At 57.8% G+C, this 11,483-nt stretch overlaps 1 protein-coding gene across 2 annotated transcripts; it reads left to right on the top strand.

Annotated features, from left to right (window-relative positions):
• Positions 1 to 11,273, top strand: SPRY3 (sprouty RTK signaling antagonist 3). Of its 2 annotated transcripts, none has more exons than XM_027783583.2 (2): positions 1 to 341; positions 4,261 to 11,273. In XM_027783583.2, exon 2 carries the CDS (start codon positions 4,308 to 4,310, stop codon positions 5,226 to 5,228), a length of 921 nt encoding a protein of 306 aa, XP_027639384.1. In that variant the 5' UTR covers positions 1 to 341; positions 4,261 to 4,307; the 3' UTR covers positions 5,229 to 11,273. The 2 variants fall into 2 exon arrangements, with proteins under 2 accessions (XP_027639384.1, XP_055674270.1); XM_055818295.1 differs by lacking the exon at positions 1 to 341 and adding an exon at positions 400 to 727.
• The last annotated feature ends 210 nt before the right edge of the window (positions 11,274 to 11,483 follow it).

Genomic DNA, 11,483 nt, shown 5'->3' on the forward strand with positions numbered 1-11,483 from the left:
AAGGTGACAGAGCCCGACAGTCGCCACCGGCCCTTTGCAGCCGAAGCCGCCGCGCTCCCCGCACCACCTGCCCCAGCGCCGGCCGGGCGCGGCGGCACCGCGATGCCCTGGCGGCCGGGGTCCCCGCGGTCCCGGGGGGGGGGCGGCGGGCTGTCCCGGTGGGCGCAGGGCGGGAAGCGGAGCCCGAGGCAGACGGAAACGTTTAAATAGTGCCTGCTGCATCCCGCAGCCCCGGCGCTGCTCGCGGCTCCGTTGCAGTCATTATCTGGGGAGCGGATGCCCAGGGCTCTATGGGGACTGCTAATGGGCCGATTCAATTTCAGCTGGATGACGCCACTTAGGTAAGCGTTAAGAGCTCCAGCTCCGGGAAGGCGAGCGGCAGAGAGAGGGAGAGAGAGATGCTAACGGGCAGCAATAAATCCCTCCCTCCCTCCCATCCTCCGCGCTGCCCCCATTCACAAGGAGCGCCGGGGACCAGCCTGCATTCCCGACCCGGAGCCCCGCGGCCCTCCCGGGCTCTGCCCCGCTGCCCCCGCCGGCGGCCCGGCCCGGCCCCGCTCCCGCTGCCCGCGGCGCGGAGCACGGCGCCGTTGCGGGGCCGGGGGGGCGGGCGCTGCCCCGCGCCCATGCCCGCCGCCGGCCGTCCCTAGGCAGCCCCGCTCCGCTGCCCCGGGGCCGGCGCCGGGCGCCCGGCGGGGGATGGACCGGCGGCGGCGGCGGCGGTGGGGTGAGTCCGCCCGGCGGGACGGGGGCACGCGCGGGGCTGGGGGCGGGGGGGCGCGTGGGCTGCTCTGCCGAGGGAACGGGGGTCCTGGGCACGCGGGGTGGGGGTGGGGGCTGGGGGCGAGGTGCGGGTCAGTTGCGCGTGGGGTGTCCTGAAAGCGAAACGGGCTGCGCGCACGGAGGTGCTCGGGGGTCCCGGGAACGCGTGGGCTGTGCGGGGCGGGGGGCTGCGGGCCGGAGCCGGGCCCCAGGCACGCGTGGGCTGAGGCGCACGGAGGCGGGGGGAGCCGGCCCGCCGCGGGGCTGTGCACAGGGGCTGCAGCCCCCCCGGCCACGCGTGGGCGGCGTGCGGAGCGGGGCTGGGGGCTCAGCGCCCCGCGGCGCCCGGGACAGGGTGAGGGGGTCCCTCCGGAGGGAGAGAGCCCTTGTCTCCCACCTGGGCGCCCTGTGCAGCTCGTCCCGGCTCGCAGCCACCTCCAGCCTGTAAATCATTTGCTTTTACGATCCCTCCTCTGGCCCATTATCACACGAACTTTATATGTTTGGAGCTGCTGGCGGCCATAAAGCTCGCCCGGTTTCCGGGGCTGGCATGCCTCCCTCGCAGGCAGGGTGTGAGGAGGAGGAGGCTGGGGACACTGCCCCGGTGCCCCCCCCGACGGGCAGGTAGGCGGGGGGTGGTGCAGCAGTGCCTCCGGGACGCTTGGCACAGGGGGCACGGGGATATGGACTGGTCGCAGCCCCGGGATCGGGCTGGAGGAGCAGGGAGGGCTGGCAGCGAGTGGGGGGCACTGAGCTCCCCCTGGGGGGTGTGTGGGGGCAGGAGCAGGGTCTCAGACCCAGTCATAAAGCCCCTCTTCCCCCCCGCATCCCGCTGGACCCGGGGACCCACAGATCCTCTGGCTCACATTCCTTTGGGTCCCAGAGAGACTTTTGCCTCCCCCCGGCCAGTGAGCCTGGGTCCGTGTCTAGCCCCTGTGCTTGGGGACTGTAGGTCCAGGAGTGTTTGGGTCCCCGTTCAGTGCTGGGGGTCCGCCCAGGACCTGCCTTGCCTGGGATGCTGTGTCGAGCCCAGGTGTCCAGGTTGTGACACACTGCATGGCCCGATTGCCAGCTTCTCTCTCTGCCTGCTCTCCCCAGGGCTCTGTTCCTCCCCGCAGCATCCCCTGTGCATCTCCTCCTGCCTAAGCACGGCTCCCGGGCTCCCGGTGTCTCCTGAGCTCTAGGTCTTGCATAGGGGATTGGGTGTAGCTGTACTGGGTCTGCCCTTTGGCTGCTCTTTATCTCCCAGTTCCACAACCTCCATCACAGGGAGCCTCTGCTGCCTCGGTCTCTCGCTTTGTGTCCCACCTGGGTTCAAACCCCACACGGGAACATCAGGCTGAGTCCTGATGCCCAAATACTGCCAAATCTCAGCGCACAGGTCAGAGGGGATGGACACCCAGATGTGAGCAGCTCCCCCCCGGGTGCACATCAGCATCAGCCCCTGAATGATCCCGCCCCAGGATGGGATCTGGGTCGTGAGGGACATGGGAACCCGCCGAGGCTGCTCTCTGCTCCCCTTTGCACAGTCCTAGCCGCAGGCTGAGATGTCACCCCTGATCTTTTTAGGGTTCCAGGGGGCTTCAGGTCACCAGCCTGTGCTTTAGTAAGACCTTCCCAGGTGAGGAGCTCAGTGGCAGCAGGTAACAGCTCACGAGAGGGTGTTTTGCCTCTGGCCCATTCTCATCCTGGCAGCACGCTCACGAAACCTCCCCTGGGTCAGCCGTGCCCTCCTAATTCACCTTGATATTTCTGTTAAACTAATTGGTGTCCACATCCATTGTGGGTGTCCTGGGAGAGCAACTCATTCATTCATCGTCTGCGTCTCCCTGGATGGGGTGAGCATTTGGCTTGAAATTACACAGAGGGGAGGCAGGTGGGCTCCATGCACAGGAAAAACCCAAATCTAAGCAGATCGGTTGCTTTTTCTTTCCAGGGAGGGGGATGGGAGGGATGAGATCTTGCTTGAACAGTCAAAGTTGCCTTTGCTTTTCCCCTGCTCTTCAAGGTCAGCCTAGCTAATGAAAATCAATCTTCCCTCTGCCTCTGTCTGCTGCATGAGCAGATTCTACCTGTGGCCCCTCACCTACTTGAAAGCCTCCGCCGCTAGCCGCCAGGCCTGCCGACCATGTGCAATGCTGGTGGGGAGCTTCCTATTGAAACAGAGTCTTCCTGCAGGCCTGGGCACCGTGACAGTATCTGTGTCACTGAAGGATCACTCATTTGATCTGCTAGAGGAGAATGGCTTTGTCCCGGGGAAGCTGGCTGTGTACGGAAGGCACGTCTCCAATATTGAAGCCTGGGCTGGAAGTGCTGGGGGAAAGCTCTTGGCTGGGGTCTGGCATGCACCGAATGGTTCTGTCCTCTGCGTGCTCCTGGGCAGCCCCGTTTTGCAGGCAGCAGGAGTGGGAAGTTTCCCTCTCCCTTCCTCCTAAGGGCCAAGACCTGGCTTGTCGCAGACCCACTCGTGCCTGCCTTCTCTCTGAAGGGGTTTCACCCAGCACCAAGGTCTGGCAGCCCCAGGTTTTGGCGATGGTGCTGATGCCATGAGCTCAGATCTAACGGGGGGGGGACGGGGGGGGACACACATGGGTCCTCCCTGCTGCAGCCTGCAGCCCTCGGAAGGTCCTGACCCTCCCTCTGGATAAAGCAGGCACTGCTGCCAGCGCTGCGGACTCGGGAAGTGCCATTTCCTGAAAACAGCAGCAAACAGCATGGCAGCCTCAGTGCAAGGAGCAAGACGGGGCTTGCCTGCTGCCAAGTCAGCTTTCCCTGCTTCACCTTGTGTTTGTGCCGAGGTTAAACAGAAACCTGCCCTTCTCAGTGTTCCTGACGGGGGGTAAATGGGTTTCTGGGCTGTGGCTGGGTTGCACATGGGAAGATGGGATGCTGCAGTGGGAGCTGCCAGGGCTTGGGGAGTCTGTGGGCTTGGCCAAGTCTGTGTCTCACTAGATGTGATTTGTTACTGATGCTGCCTGAAATGAAATGTGTTCAGATCCCCTCCATCCCTGTGCCCCTGGCGTGTACAGGGCATGGCACTGGGAGGCTGCTCGGTGTGTGCTGGGAAGCCTCAAAACGGATTCGCCTACTCTGGCAGAGATGCCATTCCCAGTTCTGTCACTGGCTCTGGATAAGTCACAGCTTCAAGTTTCCCCTCCTCTAGAGAGGGCTGGCACTTTCCCCTGGGGAAGGAGAGGGAGGATAGATGGGGTCTGTCAGTGCTGGCAAGGGGTGGGAAAACCTCTGGAAGGACAAAAAATGCTCAAAAGCATGGGGAGATGCTGTGCCCACCTATTCAAAGGGACAGATCTTATGGCCCTTGCCCTTTGGACGTGTCCAGCCCAAGTCTCCCCAAGCACAGAAGCACTTTGAATCTGATTGTTGGAAATAAGTTCACTAGGAGTTCTCCAGTCAGTCTTTGTCTCCTGGTTTGTGTGGAGGGATCCATTATAAAATGTAACACAGATGTTTTCTCTGTCTTCCTGCCCCATCCTTTAGGATTTTTAGATGTACCCTGATGCCGCAGGGTCTCCTGGCTCCTGGAAATGCAGCTCTCTTCCAGTGTGGCTGAACTCAGTTGTGACGAGACAATGGACCCACCCGCTGAGGACTTCCAGCAGGTCCTGTCCATTGACCAAATCCGCTCCATCCGTGCCAGCAACAACTACGTGGAGAGACCGGCTGTCTGCTTCCAGCAAGCCCGCTCCAACCCATCCCTGTCCCAGGCACCACACAAGCAAGAGTGGTCCCAGGACCGCCTGGCGTCTTCCACCTTCCAGGACCTGCACCGCAGCCACAGCCAACAGCACCAGATGCCGCCTTTGCAGCAACACATGAGCCATTCCAGCACAGCCAGCTCCGTCTCCCAGAGCACCACCGCCTCCGACCAGCGCCTCCTGAGCAGCCTCACGCCCTCCCACTCCGGGCACTCCCTCATCCGGACGCAGCCCCGGGCTGGCGAGCTGAAAGTGGAGGAATCGCCGCTGAAAGGGGTGGCGGACAAGCCCACCCTCCACACCGGCCACCTCTTCATCTGCGAGGAGTGCGGGCGATGCAAGTGTGCCCGCTGCACAGCTGCCCGCAGCCTGCCCTCCTGCTGGCTCTGCAACCAGCGCTGCCTCTGCTCTCCCGAGAGCCTGCTCGACTACGGGACTTGCCTCTGCTGCGTCAAGGGTCTCTTCTACCACTGCTCCACTGACGATGAGGACACCTGCGCTGATGACCCCTGCTCCTGCGGGCCGGGGTCCTGCTGTGCCCGCTGGGCTGCCATGAGCTTCCTCTCTCTCCTCATGCCCTGCCTCTGCTGCTACTTTCCTACTCTGGGGTGCCTCAAACTTTGCCAGCGGGGTTATGATGGCCTGAAACGACCCGGCTGCCGCTGCCAGAGCCACACCAATACGGTCTGCAGAAAGATCTCCTCCTCCAGCGGCACACCTTTCCCCAAGACGCTGGATAAGCCGGTATGACCCTCCCGGGGAGGAGAAGCAGGATTTGCTCCTTTTCCACCGCCTCCTCCTCCTCTCCCCTTCCCTCCATCCCCCTACTCCTTCAGCTCCCTCTGCTCTGCAGCGCTCCCTGCTACCCACCATCACCTCCCAGGAATGAGACAGGTGAACTGTGGGGGTCCCCCAGCCCCTGGGAGCAGAAAGGCAGCTGGGTGGCCGGGGGAGCTGGCACCCAGCTGGTGGGAAACGGCGGTTTTGCACACCTGGGTGAGGGACCAGGAGAGGCAGGGAGAGCTGCAGGTGCCCTCTCCGGTCATGCCCCACATAGAAGGGCGACCTGAGGGGTCCTTGGGACTCTGCTCTCAGAGGGTTTTAGGAGCTGCCACTGCCCCCCTGTGTGGTCCTTCCTGATATGGGGAAGAGGCAGGTCAACGCATCCCCTGTGCAAGAGTCCTCCAGGAGCCAGACCTCTTTCTCTCTCTCTTTATCTTGCTCCAGCACTTTTTGTGGGTGGCCTCTCTCCTCTCATGTGGCCACAGGTCTGCTTTCCCCAAGGGATGGGGTGCCACAGGGTCCCACTGGTGCCAGTGGCTTCCCTCTAGGCTTGGAAGCTGCTGGGAGAAGCAAGTGAGCTTCAAAATGAGGTGCCATCATATTTTTCTGTCTCAAAGAGGAAGGGAAGGTGTGGGAAGCTTTAGAAACCTTCTGGCAGGGGAAGGAGCTATCGGAGGCAGCCCAACCCACTCGCTTCTGCCCGACTGCAGCGAGGGAAAGGTCCCCTCTGGGATTTGGCTGAGAACAAGAATCTGGTTTGAAATTGCCATTCATTTCTCAGTGCCTCGAAGGGCTGCCTCCGGAGCTCCAACCCTGGCGGAATGGGAGCTGCTGCCTAGCTCCATCCCACTACTGAGCAGATGCGACAGGCACCGGCTCCTTGATCAAGCCTCCAGAACCCCGATCTGGTACCTTCCACCAGCACTGAATTCACTTTAAAAAAAACAACCAAACAACTGAAGACCCAACGCCTCACACTGCTCTCCCTGTCAATTAGTGCCAGTCCTGGGGGACTCCTCAGCAGGGACTCCTGCAGCCCCTGCTTCGGGCTGGAGGGAAGTGGAGAGCAGGAGGGGGTGTTGAAAGACAGGAGCCTGACCTTCCCTCCCAGCAGAAGCTGCCTTTGAGTCCTCACCTGGTTTTCCAGCAAGGAAACCACCACCACCAGTGTCGTGCCGGCAGGCAAACCCTGCTGGCACTGCTGCAGGTGTTCTGCAACGGTGGCTGCCTGTGGCAAACGGGAGATGGGTCTGAACCAAGCCCCGGGGCTGGGCCATCTGTAGACCAGAAGGAAACCCAAATTGGGGTCAGTGCTTCATGGTTTACTTGCTGGGATGATAATGAGCCCAACCCGTTGCTGCAGTCGGGGGTTGCTCCTCCCTGGTCCTGGGCACAGCCCCATCTTCGCTTGCAAACGCACGGCGCCAGCTCTCAGTTGTGACCCTGCTGACATCGGCTGATCTGTCAGGGCAGTTTGGAGCCAGAATGGTGTCCCGGTGCTTGGCTCTGCCTGCCTGTCCCCCCTCTGAGGTGTGTGAGTGCAGAGTGAAGCGAATGGTCCTCCTGGAGAAATATATGCAATGTGTCCCTTGGCTTCCTCCAAGACCCTGCTATCCAGGGCTCATCCGTCGCCTTCCCTCAGCCACCTCTTTACGTAGAGTTCTGTGGATCTATTTTTGTATATATAAATATAACATTAGGATGGCTAGGTCTATTACTAATAATATTCATGATACTGCTGTGAATGGTGCCAGATGCAAGGTTTGGCTTCCTGGTACACTTGCACATGCTGGAAGATGATTTCCCAGTCTGTTTATCACTAATCCTAGACCTTTAGTTCCTAGGTAGTCGGGAGTGGGGGAGTGTCCCTGGGTGGGGGGGGCTCTGCAGAGAGAGGGTAGGATTTAGTGCTGGCTGTAGGGTGAGGGAGGAGGTAGACTCTCACCATGGGATTCCTCTTTCCATACATTTGCTATCTAAAAGTCGCGGCTGATCCAAGCTTCCTCTGTTGCAGAGAAAAGCAGTTCCAAAGAGTGATTCATCCAGCTTGAAAACATTATTCATTAAATTTTGTTCTGGTGGTGCTTATCTCCCTTGACTCAAATGGGACCCAAACACTGAACTCAAGGTTTCCTGTGGAAAGGGAGATGAATCCCATCCCTGGTGTGAGGTTTGTGCCTGGGGCGTGTTACAGACATGACCGAAACCCTCACCCTGATTTCACCTACAGCCTGAGTGGGGGTGTTGGAAGATGCTTCCTCTGGCCAAAAATGGAGAGCCTGCTTCCATAAGCTGTGGGGAATTCGGGATGATGCTCTGGGTTACAGTGAGGATTTCCTGGCATTAGGAAGGGAGAGGGCCATGTCTGTGCAGTTTGCCCATCCCTTGAGGACAGCCCTGGACTCTGAAATCGTTTGGGTTTTAAGGCAACGACCTTCATAGAGGATGCCCTGTAGGTGTGTGTACCTCCGTAAGATTGGTCCGTGTCTCTGTGGCAGCAGTTATGAAATATATTGCAAACATATTTATCCATATGCCAATAATTGCTTGGCTCCCTACTTCCAAGCAGTGTTCGGGGGAGAGACTTCCATCAAGAGGCACCCTTCCTTTTGAATGCTCGGTTCACTTTTCTGTTGGTGCTGATTAAACTCCTTCTTCCTGAAAAGTATAGAACTTTTTTAGGGGAAAAAAATGTCTCCTTTTCACTGAGGATTTGAGGAACTGCCTCATTGGAATGAGAATGTGAAATAGTTCATTGAAACTTTTTAAAAAAACCTAATGAACAGAATTTTCCAACTTGCTCTACTTTGATTTATTTTTTTTCTCCTTTTTAAATGGATCCTACTCATAAATTTAGTTACCACCTCTGTATCTTTGCAATTCATTGCTTCCTCTCCTGATGGTGGAATGACTCAACATGTGAAGCTTCATCATTTTCACGGCCTCCCAAGTCATGCAAGCACGGGGTGACCTCCCCCAGGTGCTGGAGCTGTGGGATGAGAAGATGGCTGTCCACATACCAGCTCCCCAGAGCCAGTTTTCCTTGGCAGTAGCACGGCGAGGCGGAGCCCTGCACTACTATTGCAGCATATTTACCTTCAGTAATTGGTAGGAGGCCAGGACGCCTGCCAGTAGCCTTCTACCTAATGGGCTTTTTCTGGGTCAGTGCAGAAGTCCCACTTCTACCAGGGAATCATGCCATAGCCTGGGTGCAGGGCTGAGGAGTCTGACCAGGTCTCCTGGATGTCTCATCTCCAAGAAATGACAACCCTCTGAGATATATTTTATGAAATACAGGTCATGTAGAAGGGAACTGGAGAGGAGGAGAGCCCAGATGGGCACTGAGGTCCGGCAGGCCAGCGCAGGGCTTTGCTTTGACTGTGTTGAGGGCAAAATGCAAAGCTGCACCCAGACCTTGCATTCGTGTGGGCTAGAGAAGTTTGGAGCTGTTGGGCCCTACTCTGCTCGTAGGGGCAGGTGGCTTCACGTGGGGTTACTGCTTCCCACCCCACCAGGGGGGGTCAGCCAGCTCCCATTCTTTGCTCTCAGCAGAAAGGACAGGTTGGGATTTGCCAAAAGCTCTCCAAGGAGGCCAGGTCCGGGGCACCGCGCTCATCTGGGGTCAGGAAGGCTGAGGGTAGCCTCAGATCGTGAGGTTTTCCCTGAGCTTTTCCTAACATCTTCAGACCAGATCTATCCTGCTCCCTTCCCATCTCTGGCTGCCAGATAGTTTCATTTCCCTGCAGAGACGACTCCAATTTTGGTTGGGGTTGAGAGCCCCTTTCCTGCCCCACCCTGCAATGAGTCAGATAACATCTGCTCCAGATGTTTGTTTGCAGCTGCTTGTCCTGGCAGTTTGGGTTTCTCTCTGTCCTGACGTGTCTTTTTTGGTTTTCTTTTGGGAGAGTCACATGCTGAGTTCACTGTTTTCCCTGCACCCCATGATTTGACGAGGATGGATCCACTTTGCGAGGGAACGTTGTTTGTTTTTTGCCAGGAAACTTGCAAGGCTGTAGGGCAGATTTAGACAAGGGAAGAGAGTCTCAGGTGCCAAAGGAGCAGGAGGCAGGAGTTGCTGAGCAGGACCAGGGCTCCCCCTCCTCTGCTGCCCATGCAGGACCCCCCTCTTCCCACCCAGACCTCCAAAGGTCCATCCGTGCAGGAGCTCCTGCTGGTGCTTGCTTTCTCTGAGGCTTCCCTTGGTCCCACTCCCCTCCTTCCCTACTGGCAAACGTGAGATCAGTCCCAGCACTGCTGAGGAGGGGTCACCGGGGACCAAGGTGGGGTCTCTCCCATCCCAGCTCCCCAACCCACCTGGTAGAAGGACAGAAGTGGTCCTTGGGCTGCTGTCTGCCCATCCCTGAGAAACATCAGTGCCAGCCAAGTCCCTCAAAGGACAAGGTAGGGAAGCTCTTTGGGACTCTCAAATTCCTGCAGAATCCCATTGAATTTGCTCTTCCCCATGCCCATGTGTGAACCCAAAGACTGGCAGGCAAGTGTCATCGACCATGAGATGCCAAAGCACAGAATAACAGTTTAGTGCAATAAAGAGGCATGAGCGGTGGGGGGAGAGGAGCTGCTGCCAGATTTGCGTGGCTGGGCTGCACAGGGAAGGAGCATGCCATGCCCCAGACTTGCTGTTTCCAGCACCCGCTCTCTTAGGCTGCTCTCTGCCTCAGGCCCTCGGGTGTTTTGAGGCCGGAGGAAGCTGGAAGGTCTTCAGATATTGGAAGGTCTAACTTCTTTGTGATCAGCTTGTGAGGAAAGTAGGTAAGGGATGATGTACCCCCACCCCAAAGCCCATTCTTGGTTTTTAGTAGGGTCCAGTTCAGGCTTGTCTTCTTCAAGGAGCCCATGGAGCCCAGGCCTGCGGGATGCTCGCAGCAGCTGGAGGCTGCTGGTCAGCATCTGGCCTGTGTGGGCCAAACCAGAGCTGTGATCTCTTTGGGCTCAGTCTGCTTCTGGGTATTTCTCAGTGAGCATCGGGATCTCCTGCAAACTCCAGAGTGCAGGTTGTGAGCTTGCGTGGGTGAGATCTGCTGTCCAGCTTGGGGTGATGCTGCAGGAGAATCCCCTGAGGGTGTAAGCCAGGGAGGCTGAGGGGTGCCCTTGCAGGGGGGCTGCAGGTGGGAGGGTTGTTGGATGGATGGGACATCACACGTCTCCCTGGGGCAGTGGATGTGCGAGTGCTGGGTGAGGGGAAGCAGCGCAGGGTCTCTCGCTGGGTCTCTCTCCCGCTGCACCTTCCTGCAGCACCCCAAGGGGCTTCAGCACGAGCAGGACCAAACCCAGCCCGGCAAGCTGGCCTGGGCACTGGGGGTGAGGTTTCTCATGCCCTTTGTCCCAACTGCAGCATCAGCTGAATGGAGTGTTGCTATCCCAGAGCTGGCACGGCTGGTCCCCGTCTTGCTCTTGCTGCCGCTCAGCCCTGGCACAGCCCCTTTCTCCCTTCCCCCGTCCCCTCTGCCCATCCTTTCCAGCGGTTCCCTCAGGCCCTTGCGATGCTCGGCGGACAGGCAGCGGCTGCGCAGCCTCCTGCCTCCCCAGGTGTCCTCAGCACAACATTCTCCTTAAAAGACGGATCACCCTTGGCTTCAAAGGAGGGCCTCGTACCAAGAACCGAAGCCTCTAATTCTCCATTTAATTGGTACCAAGGCATTCTGTACAGTGTATAAAGAGATTCCCTCCCCCGCCTCTCTTTGTTTGGGTTCCTTTCTATAAGGTATAATATATGTTTATAACCTGATGGCTGTTTTTTGACAATACTCTTGTACCTTTTAAGGGAAAAAAATAAAAAAAACCCCAAAGTATTTATTTGAAAAGTTTATTTTAAAGATAAGAAAAAAAAATAACCTATTTATTTTAATGCACCCTTTTCTGTTCAGTTTTCTTCTCTTGCAAAGCTAATTAACTGTTACTGAACCACTGCTGAGATGAAAGAAGTAATGCTGTGGGTGGCTTCACAAGCCCACTTAGAGCAACTATTCAATAAAAATATATATTAATTTTGAATGTGGTCTCATTCTTGTCTGTGTGATGGCCAGGGCATGACTCAGACTCCTGGTTCGACAGGGCTTGTACGGGCTGCGGGGCGCTGGGCGGCTGAGATTGCACTGGTATGGGTTGAGTGTTGGAGGCATCACTTCTAACTCCATGAGGTCTCCCCTGGTAGCCCTCTTCTGGTGCTTAAAGAAAACCTCAAAAAGTCTCAGTGTGTGCTTC

The sequence above is a fragment of the Falco peregrinus genome, chromosome 13, assembly GCF_023634155.1.
Source record: "Falco peregrinus isolate bFalPer1 chromosome 13, bFalPer1.pri, whole genome shotgun sequence".
Taxonomy (NCBI): domain Eukaryota; kingdom Metazoa; phylum Chordata; class Aves; order Falconiformes; family Falconidae; genus Falco; species Falco peregrinus.